General features: G+C 59.8%; 2 protein-coding genes across 5 annotated transcripts in view; one reads left to right on the top strand and one right to left on the bottom strand.

Annotated features, from left to right (window-relative positions):
- Nucleotides 1-596: 596 nt before the first annotated feature.
- Nucleotides 597-12,505, top strand: PLIN4 (perilipin 4). 2 transcript variants are annotated; one of them, XM_064479765.1, is made up of 8 exons: nt 597-656; nt 775-842; nt 1,348-1,495; nt 2,385-2,446; nt 4,093-7,645; nt 7,764-7,951; nt 10,016-10,093; nt 10,166-12,505. In XM_064479765.1, exons 2-8 carry the CDS (start codon nt 792-794, stop codon nt 10,496-10,498), a joined length of 4,413 nt encoding a protein of 1,470 aa, XP_064335835.1. In that variant the 5' UTR covers nt 597-656; nt 775-791; the 3' UTR covers nt 10,499-12,505. The 2 variants fall into 2 exon arrangements, with proteins under 2 accessions (XP_064335835.1, XP_031292849.2); XM_031436989.2 differs by lacking the exon at nt 10,016-10,093 and having other exon boundaries at nt 7,764-7,954.
- HDGFL2 (HDGF like 2) overlaps nt 12,506-15,747 on the bottom strand; it is a 22,292-nt gene continuing 19,050 nt past the window's right edge. For 2 of the 3 annotated variants that reach the window (XM_031436990.2, XM_064479768.1), the window contains exons 11-16: nt 15,126-15,199; nt 14,856-14,926; nt 14,372-14,473; nt 13,985-14,198; nt 13,126-13,258; nt 12,506-12,827 (exon numbers count right to left, since the gene is read on the bottom strand). In XM_031436990.2, the coding sequence (XP_031292850.2) occupies nt 12,725-12,827; nt 13,126-13,258; nt 13,985-14,198; nt 14,372-14,473; nt 14,856-14,926; nt 15,126-15,199 (697 nt within the window). In that variant the 3' untranslated portion in view covers nt 12,506-12,724. The remainder of the gene's footprint in view (nt 12,828-13,125; nt 13,259-13,984; nt 14,199-14,371; nt 14,474-14,855; nt 14,927-15,125; nt 15,200-15,747) is intronic. The other variant, XM_064479769.1, reaches the window with a different exon arrangement.

The following is a 15,747-nucleotide window of genomic DNA, read 5'->3' as shown; positions in this document are numbered from 1 at the left end:
TGTTCTATTGCAGGGGAAATAGCAGGAAACAAAAGGCAGGCCTGGTGGAGGTGAGGGAAGAAGCTGCGTGGGTGTCTAGGGAAGAGTGCTCCAGGCTATGGGAACAGCAGGTGCAAATGCCCTGTGGCAGGACCAGGCCTGGAGAGTTGGAGGAACAGAGAGGAGGCCTGTGTGGGTGAAGCACAGTGAGTGAGGGGGAGAGGGAGGAGGTGAGGGCAGGGAGGAAGCAAGACCTTGTGGGCCACGGTGAGGAGTCTGGAAGGGGAAACTGAGGCACAAGCCTGGTAACTGGCCAAGGTGGCCCAGCAGAGAAAAGATTTGAACCAAACCCAGATGTAAACCGGAGGCCAAGAGAATAAGCAGGCAGTGCCTTGAGGGTACAGGAAGGCCCATGAATCACTCAGCCTGGTCGGGGCAGGTGCCGTGGGCAGAGGTTGCCTGGTGCTGAGAGCAGGGAAAAGGTGCTGGGCCCGGGGCCCACACTGGGCCGGGCAGGCAGGCATGTGACCGTCCAGGGCCCTCCCCTGGCCCTCTGGCCGCCTGCCTCTCGCGGCCAGGCCTGCACTGCCCCAGACCCTATAAGGCCTGGGAGCCGAGAGCAGAGCCAGCTGCCAGCGGTGCTGCCCGTCACTCCCGGGGACTGCTGCATGGTCCAGGTGGGCAATCCCAGGGCGCGGCTGGCCTCCAGGCGGGCATCGGGGGCTCCTCGGGGTTCTGAGTGTGCGGCAGGAGGCCTGAAGCCCCCTTTCACGCTCTTTCTCTGCCTCCTTCTAGCTTCTTAGAGGATTACCATGTCTGCTCAAGATGAAGGAGGCCGGGACCCCCCTAAACCCAAGGGCAAGGTGAGAGGAGGCAGGAGGGGGAGACTCCAGCTGGGGCACGGAGAGCCCCCAGAACCCTGGGAAAGGGACCTCCAAAGTCCTGGGGTCCGGTGGGGCTTCCCCAGGCGGGGTGGGAGGGCTCTGAGAGCCACAGTGCCAATCTTCTCTCCAGTCTCAGGCTGGAGGGTGGGGGACACAAGCCTCAGCTCCTTCCCCTCTGTGTGACCTTGGGCCTGCCTTGGCTCCTCTCTGAGCCTCAGTTTCCCCATCTGTGAAATGTGGGCCATGGAAGGAAAAGGCCTCTGGAGACGTAGAGGAGGAACTTTTCCTCTGTCCACGGGAGGCAGGCTGAACCTGCCCACTGCCCAGGCGAAGAGACTGAGGCTCAGAGTGGCTAGTACACGTCCCTGAGGTCGCCCAGGAGCAAGGGCCCAAGGCGGTTTGGAACCCAGGGCTGTCTGATGCTTCCCTTGCCCCACCCCCGCCACAGCCTGGCTCCACTCATGTTGCCCCCCACCCCATGTAGACCCTGGGCAGCTTCTTCGGGTCCCTGCCTGGCTTCAGTTCTGCTCGGAACCTGGTGGCCAACACCCACAGCTCAGCAAGAGAGTCCCGGCCAGTTGCAGATCCTGCAGGTGCTCCAGCCCCCGAGGCCGCCCAGCCCCAGGCTCAGGGTGAGTGCACAGCTCCGTGGAGGCGGGGGCTCTGGAGGTGGGCCTCAGGAATGGGGGTGCCCTGGCAGGGACTCCTGCCCATCTTGGGGGGGCACTTCATATGTGCCTGCATCATCTCAATAGACCCAATGAGGCTGGCACAGTTATTTAGCGCCAGATGGGAAACTGAGGCATAAATGTGGAGCGGGAGTAGTCTGAGGTGGCATAGCCAGTGAGATGGGGGTGTGAACACAGCAGTGCCCCCCACACTCTCAACCCCTTCTCTGCTTACCCTCACCCCCTTTCAGATGCACCAAGGACCAGGGGCTGGGTGTTCTGCATGTCTCAGCTCATCGCAGATTTTGACTGTGTTCCCAGAGGGAGGCAGCAGCTTCCCTGAGGTCACACTGTTGCTCAGCCAGGGTGCCCGGGGCAGCCCCAGCCCCAAGGCCAGAAGACGAGCTAGTGCAGGGAAGTTCAGGTTGGAGTGGCTGCCCGGGCTGGGCCCTGCTCTGGGCCTGGAGCGCAGCCAGCTGACTTCTGTTCCATGTCCTCAGGCCCACAGGCAGCTGCCAGCGGGGGTGGGGGTGGGGCAGAGTGAGCCCCGACTCCTCTCCCTGCAGCCCCCCGGGTGGGCACCCAGCACCCAGGACCCAGGCAGAGAAAACTCCACAGAACCCCTGCTCCAGGGGACCGAGGCCCTGGGGATTGAGGGAGCCCCCGGCGGGGCTAGTGACTGAGCCAGGCCCACGGCTGTGGATGTCACCTTCTGCTGTCCCTATAGGGAGGCTAGGACATTCCTGACCTTTCAGGCTTTGCCCACCGATTGTGCAATGGGCACCAGGGCGGCTGATGCCAGCCTGTGTCCCTCACCCTCCCTGGGTTGCCTGACTGGCTCTTGTCCCCACAGCGGCCACCGACCCGGAGCAGATGGCCAAGGGGGCAGAGAAGATGCTGCCGCCTTCAGACAAGGTGAGAGAAGCTGGCAGAGCCTAGTCTGATGGCTTCCGTCTCCCTCTGGGCTACCTCTTCCTGGGATGTTTTGGTTCCTGCCATCTGGGGGGGCTGTCATAGGCCAGGGTGAGGGCAGGCACCCTTGTGTGTCCCACTGTGGGATTCCAGGCAGTCTTCCTCTCTAGGCCTTTGTTTCCACATCTGTGAAATGGGTGCAGTACTGCCTCACTACCTGAAACAATAAGGCTCCATACGGTCTACACACCTACCACCCCGCTCCAGGCCTAGCTGAAACAGTGGTAACTCACTCACCACCTGTTAGGGTCTGGGCTAAGCACTTCACACGTGCTGCTTAGTAATTAATCCTCCCAACCGCCCTGTGAGGAAGGGAGCAGTAGTACCCTGCACAATAGCTGAAGCACAGAGATGCCAAGCTACCTGCTGAAGGTCACACAGCAAGACAGGGTAGTGTGGGATCTGAATCTTGGGCAGGCAGAGGCTGAATAATAGCTGACACTGCATCTATCCTCAGTCTTGGATAAATGGGGACTGCCCATGTTATCGTGTCCCCAAGGCCTGGACAAGCAGAGTGGCTGGTGTAAGACAGCTGAGGGCCACAGCAGGCATGGCAGAGCCCTAATATAACCCTTCCACCCAGCACACGCCCCACTCTGGAGCCTTCCTCAACTCCCCTCTGCCCTCAATTCAGCCAGACTGGAGCATCTCAGAGGGGGAAGAACCAGCAGGCTCACCCTCTGGCCCAAATTAAAACAGACCCCCGCAGCTGCGGGACCCCTCCACATCTTTTCTCCCTGCCCCCTCCACTCATCCTCATTCGTGTTAATGGAGCACCTGCTACTTGCAAAGTGCTCAGGGCTTCTCAGCCTCAGCCTTCCGGACAATACACGGCTGGGTCACTCATTGTGGGGGGTGTCCCAGGCGCTGGGGGGTGTGCAGCGGCCTCCCTGCCCTCACCCACTCCATGCCTGGAACACCCACTCCCCGAAGTTGTAACCGCGACAGGTGTCCCCAGACATCGCTGGGGGTAGGATCGCCCCAGCTAAGAACCCCTGAATTGGAAACAGCATGACCTGGGGGGTGGTGACCCTGAGGCCACCACAACCCTTCAGCAGTTTAAACGATGAACTAGAGAAAGCTGCCCTTTGGAAGGTCGAAAACTCAAGTTACTGACAGCTGGCTGTGGTGCACGCCCTGTGCTTCACCTGTGCTTTTCCTGTTATTTTTCTAAACGTTGATCCTCTTCTCTTACTTGAATACATTCATTTTAAGAAGCATCTGGTCTCCTCAAACTTCTCCCTATAATGAGAAAACCAGGCTGAAAATTTGCCATAAATAGAGATTAGGCAAGATGAACAATTGTGTAATTCAGTGGCCTGCTGAGCGAGCTCAGGAGGGTCCCAGAAGTGCTCAGAAGCAGTGTCAGTGGTGGGGGGTCTCCTGAATCAGGGGGACCACTGTAGCAGAGCTTGTTGAGGCTGTGTCCTGAAAGCAGGGAGGAGGTATGCTGGGTGGGAGCTGAGCAGGCAGGGCTGATGGGGGGGATGTCCCTCTCCCCAGGGCACATGAGGAATCAACGGAGGAGGTTGGGGGTGGTTAGGTGCCTCTCAACTCTATGCTTGATCATGACTGTACTTCCTCATTAGATGATCTCCGGAGCAAAGGACCTGGTGTGCTCCAAGATGACCAAGACCAAGGATGCCATCTCCTCTGGGATGGCCAGCGTGGTGGACACAGCTAAAGGCGTGGTCCAGGGAGGCCTGGGCATGACCCGATCGACGCTCACAGGCACCAAGGATGCTGTGGCCAGTGGGGTAACAGGGGCAGTGGGTGTGGCCAAAGGGGCCGTTCAGACAGGTGTGGACACCACCAAGACTGTGCTGACCGGAACCAAGGACACCGTCTGCAGTGGGGTGACTGGCGCCATGAACATGGCCAAGGGGACCATCCAGACTGGCATGGACACCACCAAAACCGTCCTGACTGGCACCAAAGATACAGTGTCCACTGGACTCACTGGGGCAGCGAACATGGCCAAGGGGACTGTCCAGACTGGCATGGACACCACCAAGACCGTCTTGACAGGCACCAAAGATACAGTGGCCACTGGGCTCACTGGGGCAGTGGGTGTGGCCAAGGGGGCCATCCAAACTGGCATGAACACCACCAAGACCATCTTGACTGGCACCAAAGATACAGTGGCCACTGGGCTCACTGGGGCAGTGAACATGGCCAAGGGGACTGTCCAGACTGGCATGGACACCACCAAGACCGTCTTGACAGGCACCAAAGATACAGTGGCCACTGGGCTCACTGGGGCAGTGAACATGGCCAAGGGGACTGTCCAGACTGGCATGGACACCACCAAGACCATCTTGACTGGCACCAAAGATACAATGGCAACTGGGCTCACTGGGGCAATGGGTGTGGCCAAGGGGGCCATCCAAACTGGAATGGACACCACCAAGACCGTCTTGACTGGCACCAAAGATACAGTGGCCACTGGGCTCACTGGGGCAGTGGGTGTGGCCAAGGGGGCCGTCCAAACTGGCATGGACACCACCAAGACTGTCTTGACAGGCACCAAAGATACAGTGGCCACTGGGCTCACTGGGGCAGTGAACATGGCCAAGGGGACTGTCCAGACTGGCATGGACACCACCAAGACCGTCTTGACAGGCACCAAAGATACAGTGGCCACTGGGCTCACTGGGGCAGTGAACATGGCCAAGGGGACTGTCCAGACTGGCATGGACACCACCAAGACCATCTTGACTGGCACCAAAGATACAATGGCCACTGGGCTCACTGGGGCAATGGGTGTGGCCAAGGGGGCCATCCAAACTGGAATGGACACCACCAAGACCGTCTTGACTGGCACCAAAGATACAGTGGCCACTGGGCTCACTGGGGCAGTGGGTGTGGCCAAGGGGGCCGTCCAAACTGGCATGGACACCACCAAGACTGTCTTGACAGGCACCAAAGATACAGTGGCCACTGGGCTCACTGGGGCAGTGAACATGGCCAAGGGGACTGTCCAGACTGGCATGGACACCACCAAGACCATCTTGACTGGCACCAAAGATACAATGGCCACTGGGCTCACTGGGGCAATGGGTGTGGCCAAGGGGGCCATCCAAACTGGAATGGACACCACCAAGACCGTCTTGACTGGCACCAAAGATACAGTGGCCACTGGGCTCACTGGGGCAGTGGGTGTGGCCAAGGGGGCCGTCCAAACTGGCATGGACACCACCAAGACTGTCTTGACAGGCACCAAAGATACAGTGGCCACTGGACTCACTGGAGCAGTGGGTGTGGCCAAGGGGGTCGTCCAGACTGGCATGGACACCACCAAAACCGTCCTGACTGGCACCAAAGATACAGTGGCCACTGGGCTCACTGGGGCAGTGAACATGGCCAAGGGGACCGTCCAAACTGGCATGGACACCACCAAAACTGCCTTGACTGGCAGCAAAAATACAGTGTCCACTGGACTCACTGGGGCAGTGGGTGTGGCCAAGGGGGTCGTCCAGACTGGCATGGACACCACCAAAACCGTCCTGACTGGCACCAAAGATACAGTGGCCACTGGGCTCACTGGGGCAGTGGGTGTGGCCAAGGGGGCCGTCCAAACTGGAATGGACACCACCAAGACTGTCTTGACAGGCACCAAAGATACAGTGGCCACTGGGCTCACTGGGGCAGCGAACATGGCCAAGGGGACCGTCCAAACTGGCATGGACACCACCAAAACTGCCTTGACTGGCACCAAAAATACAGTGTCCACTGGACTCACTGGGGCAGTGGGTGTGGCCAAGGGGGTCGTCCAGACTGGCATGGACACCACCAAAACCGTCCTGACTGGCACCAAAGATACAGTGGCCACTGGGCTCACTGGGGCAGTGGGTGTGGCCAAGGGGGCCATCCAAACTGGAATGGACACCACCAAGACCGTCTTGACAGGCACCAAAGATACAGTGGCCACTGGGCTCACTGGGGCAGTGAACATGGCCAAGGGGGCCGTCCAAACTGGAATGGACACCACCAAGACTGTTTTGACAGGCACCAAAGATACAGTGGCCACTGGGCTCACTGGGGCAGTGGGTGTGGCCAAGGGGGTCGTCCAGACTGGCATGGACACCACCAAAACCGTCCTGACTGGCACCAAAGATACAGTGGCCACTGGGCTCACTGGGGCAGTGGGTGTGGCCAAGGGGGCCGTCCAGACTGGCATGGACACCACCAAGACCGTCTTGACAGGCACCAAAGATACAGTGGCCACTGGGCTCACTGGGGCAGTGGGTGTGGCCAAGGGGGCCGTCCAGACTGGCATGGACACCACCAAGACCGTCTTGACAGGCACCAAAGATGTGGTGTCCACTGGGCTCACTGGGGCAGTGGGTGTGGCCAAGGGGGTCGTCCAGACTGGCATGGACACCACCAAGACTGTCTTAACCGGCACCAAAGATGTGGTGTCCACTGGGCTCACTGGGGCAGTGGGTGTGGCCAAGGGGGCCATCCAGACTGGCATGGACACCACCAAGACTGTCTCGACCGGCACCAAAGATACTGTGGCCACTGGGCTCACTGGAGCAGTGGGTGTGGCCAAAGGGGCTGTGCATACTGGGCTGAATACAACCCAGAACATTGCAACAGACACATGGGACACCGTCTATAGTGGCGTGACTAATGCCGTGAATGTGGCCCAAGTGGCCGCCCAGGGGGGCCTGGACACCTGGAAGGCCGTCTCTGTGGACTCTAAAGATGCTGTGACCAGTGGGCTCCGCAGGGCAGGGGGTGTGGCCCAAGGAGCTGTGCAAACTGGCCTCGGCACCATCCAGCATTGGCTGCCTGGTTCCCAGGATGCCACCTCAAGTAGACTCGCCAGTTCCAGGACCTCGGATGAAGGAGGGGAACAAACCATTCAAAGCCCTCATGAGGCTCAGTCCTGCTGGGTCTCCACATCCCCGCACAGTCTCTGTGAAGGCCTGGACCTTGCAGGTGAAGCCACCGCCAGCACAGAGGACCTCGTGTCAGCTGTGATGACATTCACACAAGAGGCCGTACTGGGCAAGGAGGATGTGGGACACGGGGCCACCACACATGGCCACGAAGGGGCCCAGAGCTTCGTGACACTCCGGAATGAGTTGGAGGAGCTGGGGGAGATCTTCCAGCCCATGAGTGCTGAGGAACAAGGTGAGAATAGGACAGGCTGGTCCCAGTTCCCAGCAGGGGCAGGTCATTTGTACAACCCACACCCCTGATGCCCAAGGGGCCTCTTGGGTTGAATGACCCCCACTGTCTTCCCTTCCAGCTCGGCTGGCTGTCTCCCAACCTAGGCCAAGAGTGCTCACGGCTGACCAAGGAAGCTACTTTGTGCGTCTGGGTGACTTGGCCCCCGGCTTCCGACAGCGGGCTTTCGAGCACGCCCTGAGCCACCTGCAGCATGGCCAGTTCCAGGCCAGGGCCGCGCTGGCCCAGCTCGAGGATGCCTTTGTCAAGGTGGTAAGAGCCTTCCCCTTCCCCTGGTGCCTTCCTCAGTGCGGGGACTCGACAAACACGCCTGTCGGCCACTAAGATGGCTCTCTCACAGGGCTCGTGTCCGGGGAGCACGGTGAGCACGAGGCCAGATCCTTGCAGCCGATGAGGGTGCCGAGGAGGAGGCAGGGCAGCTGTGCAGAGGGGTGGGCTGGGCAGGAGTGTGTCCCTTTGAGCCACATGGTGTGGAGTCATGGGGAAGTGGGGACCCCAAGGACAGACAGTGGTCTGAGAACCAGCTAATGTGTTCCAAGGAGCAGCAGGGCGGCTGGGGCTGGAAGGTGCAGTGAAGTGGGGGACAGGGTAGGAGGAGCCCATGTGATCTGGGTGGGGTTCAGTGATGCAAAAAAGGACCCAATCAAAGGTGACTTGAATGCCATCCCGGGGATAGGCACTGGGCCAGCAAGGCCATGCTCTCTCGCTGTCTCCACTCGCTTCCTCTGACCCAGGCTTTCTCCGCTGCAGCCCTGCTGACACTTGCGCCAGCTCCCTGTGGGTAGTGCGGGTGGAACTGTGCATGGTAGGAAGTTTAGCAGCATCCCATCCACAGCGGATGCAGATGGTGATAGGCCCCCAGCTCTGAGACTCTCCAAGTTCTCAAGGTCATGGCTCTTAAATGTTGAACAGCCTCACCGACACAGGTGGTGAGGAACCCAGCAATGCTGCCTGAGTCAGGATCCCTGGGGTATGCTCAGGCACCTGTGTTCCCAGTCAAATTGAACCCCAATTTGAAAACCACTGCTCCAACCCAGAGGATCTCAAAGGGGACAGTCCTGTCCCCAGAGGACACTAGGCCATGCCTGGGGACATCTGGGGTTGTCACACTGGTGGTGCTCCTGGCAGCCAGTGGGTGGGGCCGGGGATGCCGCTCCAGGACTGTGAGCAGAGGAATGGCCTTATCCACCGGAGGTTGTATTTAAGAGAAGCACTCTGGCTACTGTGGAGAGGACAGGCCACAGGGGGTCAAGGGCTGGAGCTGGGAGATGAGAAGGTTTCTGCAAAAATCCTGGCAAGTGCCGACAGGACCTTGAGAGCAGCAGTGGTGGCGAGGCAGGTGGGTTCTGGATGTTTCAGAAGCAGAACTGTGAGGGTCTGCAGCCAGGTTAGATGTGGGAAGTGAGAAAGAGACCCTACAAAGCCTTGGAGACTTTTAGCAGCAGACACTTGGAGATGCCGGGTAGGTGGGGTGAACATTAAGAGCCTGGCCTTAGACAACGTAAGCTGAAGATGACTAGTAGGCCCCCCGATGGAGTCAGCTGCTGGGATAACAGCTGGATGGGTGATCGAAAGTTGGGGCCAACATTTGGTCCACACGCTGACCCTCACCAGCTCTTAGGGGGACAAGGAAGATTAGCCAATGTATGGTGGGGGATAGGGGACTCCGAATGTACCAGGGACCCAAAAATCCAGGAGGAAAAGGTCCGACTGAGCCCCCACCGAAGGGGGGAGATAAACAACAAAGAAACATGGTAGCTAGACAGTGATGTGCCTCTGGGGAGAGTAACAGAGATTTGACAGGGAAGGACTGGGGGCCACCGCACCAGGCCAGAGGAAGCCTTCTCCAGGCTGAGTGCAAAGGCCCTGAGGCAGGACATGGGACAGCATGCAGGACATGGTTAGGGGACAAAAGGAGGCCAGCGTGGCCCAAGCAGAGTGCATGACGGGGTGTCAGCCGGAGATGGAGTCGGAGGTGTCCCAGGCAGACCGTGCAGGCCATGGTGAGGAGGTGGATTTGGTCCAAAGGCCACTGGGAGATTTGAGAGGGTTTTGGAGCTGCGGTGTGTCATGGTGACACTGACACTCTGCTGTCTGAGCCCCCGAGTACCTCATGAGGAATCTGGATAACTGCTTCTAGATGCACCATCCTGGTGCGGCTGGCTCTGAACTGGAGGCCTTTCCGCCATGCCATGGGAAAGGTGAACACCAGGCTCCAGGGCCAGCCAGGCCTGGGAATGCTGCCCCTGGTGGGGGGCGTGGGAAAGGTCCCTGCCGAGAATCCATCATGTCTCTGCTGGGCTCTCCTTCCAGACTGAGAAAGCCCAGCAGGCTCCAGTCAGGCAGGACCAGGATCAGAGCAGCGGAGCAGAGGAAGCCGGTGCCCAAGAGGTGCTACCAGGGGCCTGCGCTCCCGCCCCCCGACCCCCTGAGCCCCCGCTCACCTCACTCCTCTGCCCACAGGTGCCAGACGCCGGGGCTCTGTCCAAGGCCTGCGGCCTCATTCAGCAGCTCCACGTGGCCTACAGCGCCCTGGCCTCCGGCCTCCAGGGCCTTCCTGCCGAGCTCCAGCAGCAGGTCGGCCAGGCACGGCGCAGCCTCTGCGAGCTCTACAGCGTCGTCTCCTCTGCTGACTGCGGTGCGGAGCTGCCGGCGGAGCGCCTGGCTCAGAGCCGCTGGGCTGTAGTCCAGGCGTGGCAGCGGCTGGAGCAGCTGCTGGAGGGCGTGCAGCACAGCCCTCCGCTCAGCTGGCTGGTGGGGCCCTTTGCCCTGCAGCCCGGGGGGCAGCAGCTGTAGGAGCCCCTCCTCTGCCTGGGGAGCCCTCTGCCGAGCCTTCTCCCTGGCCTGAAACCAGCTCCAACCCCCGGAGCTCCGGCCCCTGCAGGCTGGCACCAATGGAGACACCAAGCTGCCACACCACCCACCCGGCTCCCGCCCTGCCCACACTGTCCACCTTTCTCCCCGAGCACGGCTGGACCTTCTCCTGGCCGAGCGGCCTCAGGCTGCTAAGACCCTAGACGGGGGCCTTCGCCTGAATATCTCGAGCAAGTGCTCCAATTAGGAATGAGAATTGGAGTCGTGCCTAAGTCTCGAAGGCTCTCCACTCAGCACCTGCACTCCGACCCTTTTATCCTTCACGTCTAGGGCAGGTCATCTACCCAAGTCTGGGCCCTTTAGCTGCCAGCTTAGCAGGCGGCTCTGCTCCTCCGTCCTGGGCTCCAGGCAGCTCCACCCTTGCTCTCAAAGCACACACCCCTCAGCAGACAGCCCACACCCCAAGTACCAGAACGCCACCATCGTCCTGAGGCAGGCAGGCTCCCACCGCCTCTGCTGACCCCTGGAGGGGCCAAGAGGCTTCAAGAAGACCAAGCTGCAGCAGCCACCACCGGCGAGGACTGGCCTTTGCAGGCAGGGGATGAGCACACGTCCCTTCCTGCCTCGGCCCACTCGCCTGCTGGCCCATCCACATGGTCACGGTTGAGCATAACGACACCAGAGCTGATGTTCTTGGGTCCCCAAGGTGCCTGGGCACAGAGGCTGCCGATGAAGGAATAAAAGGACTCCCTTACAAGGAACAGGACCCTAGAGGGCACGCGACAAAATGTGCTCGACATGCACTCAGGTGTTGGTCACATGCTCCAGCCCACAGACGGGCTGGGATGGCAGCCGTGGGTCCACGGCCCCTTCCTTCCTGGAGCCTCAGGGCAGCCTGGTGATGGATGCCGCATGTGGGAAGCTGGAGCCACAGAGGTCCTGCCCCCACCCCTTGCCCTGTTCCTGCTCCCCTGGGGCAGAACACCAGCAGCCTGACTCTTGTTAAAAGCCCCTATTTCCTAGAACCTGTATCACGCCAGCAAACCCCTGGCTGTCTCCCTGATGGAGGGCTTGAAGCGCACCCTCCTCTCAGAAATGATGGGGTGCTCTGAGCTCCCGGACGGATGCGCCAGCTCCCCTCAGAGGGTCACCATGGCTGCCAGGAGCCCTGAGAGGCCCTGCACTTCTGGCTGTGACCTGCACCCAGTCCTTCCTTCCTTGGTTTCCATCACGTAGTCATCAGAGGTGGTGACACTGGAAACAGTCATTCCCAGAAATTGAGCTCAGTGACAACCTCAAGTCTAACCACACCATGGCCCCTCTCTCAGTTGGGATGTAGGGGCTCAGCCACGGGCAGGGCAGAGGACACACAGCAGAGGCCACAGTTTAAGCAGCAGCTACCGTGGCTGAGAACCGCGCACATGTCTGCCATCTGAATCCAGGTGACAGGTGAGGCAAGAGAAGCCCCAGGTGGGATTGCCACTTGTCCCACGTCACACACATCACACAGCAAGGCTTGCCCCCAGCACCCACACCCTCTGTTAAGCACAGTGGACAGTCTGCACACATCTCCTGGCCTGAGGGCTGGGGCCGGTGCTGCCAGGGCTCTGGGTCTTGCCCTGTGGGCCCCAGAGCCACCGCAGCCTGAGCGGGAACAGGAAACGGTCAGTTGATGGAGTGAGGCAGCGGCTGCTCCCACCCAAGCACTGGGCCACAGACACAGGAACATCAAACCACAGCCTCCTTCCGAGCTCCGAAGTTGAGAGGTTTGTATTCCTCCTCCTGGACTTTTGGAAAGGCCTTGCTCCACCCCCACTGACTGTCAGCCCTGTAGGGCTGGGAGCAGCATCAGAACCAAGTTCACAAGCGCTGTTAACGGTGACCCCATGGCTTAAAACCCTCTGTCCCGCGACAGGCCCTTGACTGCTGCAAGCCGCTCCCCAGCTCTGGCCCAGCTGTACCAGTAACACCACTAGAAAACCAAGCCAATAAAAGTGACTTTTTTTTTCATTAAAAAAACCCTTTATAGTCATTTCATGTTGGTTGGAAATCACAGAAATTAGGCAGAAAAAAACCCACGGGGACAAATACAAACGAACAGCACAGCGTCTCCCCAACAGTTCTCTGCTCCCCGGGCGCCGGGAAGGAGCCAGGCTGGCCTCGGGCCATCTGCATGTGGCAGCGGGGCCTGGCCGCAGGCTGCCGGGCTCAGCTGTCCTCGTCGTCCAGGGACTCCGAGTCCATCCGCACCCTCTCTCGCTCCTGCAGCTCCTTCCCGGGCCCGTCCAGGTCCGGGCCCTCCCGCACGCTGCTGGTGGACGGCACGGGTTGGGTGAGCAGACCCCTTTCCTGTCTGTCCCCCTCCTATCACCTACAGAGACCGACGCTCCCCCAGCCAGGCCTGCAGCCCCGCCACGCACAGGCTGGCCCTGGACGCTCAGCATGGCCAGGGTTCCCTCAATAGGGGTCTAGGGGGCAGCCGCAAAGGTGACGGTGGGAGGCCAGCATGTGGGGGCAGAAGTCCCTGTGGCCCTTACCCCATTGGGAGCAGATCAGACATCAGCGTGCCTTCTCTCAGAAAGTCGCCCCGCAGTCCCAGTGACACTTACTCATTGTGTAACAGGTCCTCGGAGGAGCCGCCCCCTGGCCCCTCCTCTGAGTTCTGTTCTTCCTCCTGCTCCTTGTCCTCCGTGCTTTCCCCCTTCTGGGACGCAGCCTCACCGTTCACAGGGGCTGAGAGATCTGGGGGGAGAGAGCCTCATGGGACACTGTGGGGCTGTTGTCGGGGACCCCTTAAACAGTGCCCATAGAGAACGAGCAGGAGGCGAGTCGGTCTGGGGCAGGAGTCCTGGAGGACTCTGGACCTGCCTGCATGACTGCATTCACTTCCACCCCTGAGCCTCTGGACACATGGGGACAGCCGGCTGTGTGCAGGTCCTTCCTCTAGCCAGCCCCCAGCCCTGACCACACAGCCTGGAGGAGGGAGGGGCGGTGGGCAACACTGGTAAAAAGCCTGCCACAGCCCAGAGATGAGGAAAGGCTCCCCCTCCATGCTTTCCCCCAGGCAGTGTTGGTTAAGCTATCTTGATGCCAGTCTGAAGGGCTGTTCTAAGCATCTCTCACCACAACCATGTGACCCCATCAGGAAGGAAGGCTCTCTGGTCCCCTACAAAGATGCCCTTTCTCCTCCCAGCCATCTGTGCCCCTTCCCTCCCAGACCTCTGCGATTGCCTGTCCCAGTAACGCTCCACACCTGGCTGCACACAGACAGCCTCCCATGCTATCTGCACTGAGGGTCTGGAGCCTGAGTGGCCTAGGGGTGTGTGTACCAGGCGCCAATGCCTCGTGTACACAGCCAGCCTGTGCAGAGAGTGCCAACAGGATCGTGCCACCTGGGCTGTTGGAGAGAAGCCCCAGGATGCTCTCAGGGCCCTGAATGTGCTGAGCCCTCTCCCGCCAGCTCCTCACCAGTGCTCGCCTCGTCCTCCGCCCTCTCCGTGGGGGCCTCCTCTCCAGCTAGCGCCTCCTCGGCCTTCTCCACCTCGGCCCTCTCCTTCTCCGTCCCAGTTCTGGTTGCTTTCTGGATGGCCTCGATCTTTGGTCCCAGGACCCGAGACTTGAGCCGTGTGTAGACCTCCGCAGCCTTCTCCATCACCTCCTTGTTGGCCTTGTAGCGGCGGATCTGGCCACCAAGAGGTCTGGCTCAGGAGGCGCAGCCAGCCTCAGCCCCCGCCCAGACCCTCCCCTGTGCACAGCTTCCTCCTCGCTGACTGTGGCTGCTGCGGCCGGGCACCCGGCTCCCAAGCTGCCCTCTGCCCTCCTGACCAGCCCCTTCCCCCCAGGCTCTTGCCATACCTTCTTCAGTGTGGCCACCACGTCTGTGTTCTTCTGGAGGATCTGTGAGGTCACCTGCAGGGTCCCCAGTTCCTCTAATGCATTCAGACATCTCTTCACATCCTGCAGGGCGGCAAGGGCAATGAGGGACAGCTCCTAGCTGAGAGGGTCCTTGGGGCCCAACAGGGCAGAGAAGGACCCCCTGGGGCTCTCCCTGCAGGGGAGGGCTGAGTGACAGGGACCCCAGGGACAGTGGGAAGGACCCAGAACTTGAGGGATCTTTGGACTTTGCATGGCACCACCTAGTGGAGATGCAGAGCGCTGCACCTCAGGAGGCCAAACTAGGCCCTCAGCAGGGGGGACCCCCACGTGAACAAGGACCCCATGCTGCCCACCCCGTGGGAGCCTGGGTTTGCCTCTGTGTCCTGAAACTTCTAAGGAAGCGCTAGCAGTGAGGGGCCAGGGGGACCGTGACATGACCTCTGCACCCAGGGGAAGGTCTCACCGGATTGTCAACCTTCAGAGCGAACTTGATCTCGCTGTGCAGCTTCTGAAGCTTCTCCTCCACAGAAGGTTCTGTGCTCAGGAGAGAAGGTGGCACCGAGGCCTGAGCACGGAGCCCCAGGCTGCACCGAGGTGCTCCTGCGGCCCCTCCCAGGAGCTGGTTGGGGACCTGCCCCAGCACCGCTCCGGTGACAGGAGCCAGCCCTTCCACAGCCATCCCTCCTCCCTCTCAGTGACGACGGGGGCTGCAACTAGGCAGCCGGCCCCTCACCTTTCTTCTTCTCAACCTTCCGGTCCGGTGGGAACCCTTCCGACCGCTTCCGGGTCCGTTCCACCTTCACGGGCCTGTGGGGAGTTGAGCCCTTAGACGGCCCCACCAATGTCCCCACAGCCTCCATCCTCCCCACCAAGGGATGACCCACAAGGGGTGACCCATGGTCACTGTGGAAGGAAATCTACAGGAGGCCCAGGAATCTGGGAGGAGAGGGCTCAAGGTCCGGTGTGACCTGATTTAGGGCTGCACCCGAGGGGACAAAGACCTCACCCTTCCTTTGGGTCTTTCTAGCAAAACAACACGAAAGCCCAGAATTCCTTGTTTAATTATGTAACTGAAAAATATATAAAATAAACAAGGTCCTACTGTATAACACAGACAACTATATTCAGTATCTTATAATAAACAACAATGAAAGAGAATATAAAAAACAATGTATATAATTGAATCACTATACTGTACACCAGAAACACAATATTGTAAATCAAATACACTTCAATTACAAAAACAAAACAAAACAAAACAAAAAAACAGGGGCTAGGGGTCAGTGGCCAGTTGTGTAAAACCCAGTGCATGAATTCCTAAAAGGGACTCCACTATGAACAACTATATGCCAATA

Source organism: Camelus dromedarius, chromosome 27 (genome assembly GCF_036321535.1).
Source record: "Camelus dromedarius isolate mCamDro1 chromosome 27, mCamDro1.pat, whole genome shotgun sequence".
In the NCBI taxonomy this organism is placed as follows: domain Eukaryota; kingdom Metazoa; phylum Chordata; class Mammalia; order Artiodactyla; family Camelidae; genus Camelus; species Camelus dromedarius.
Note: the sequence above shows the minus strand (reverse complement) of the source record. Positions and strands in the feature narration are given on the sequence as shown.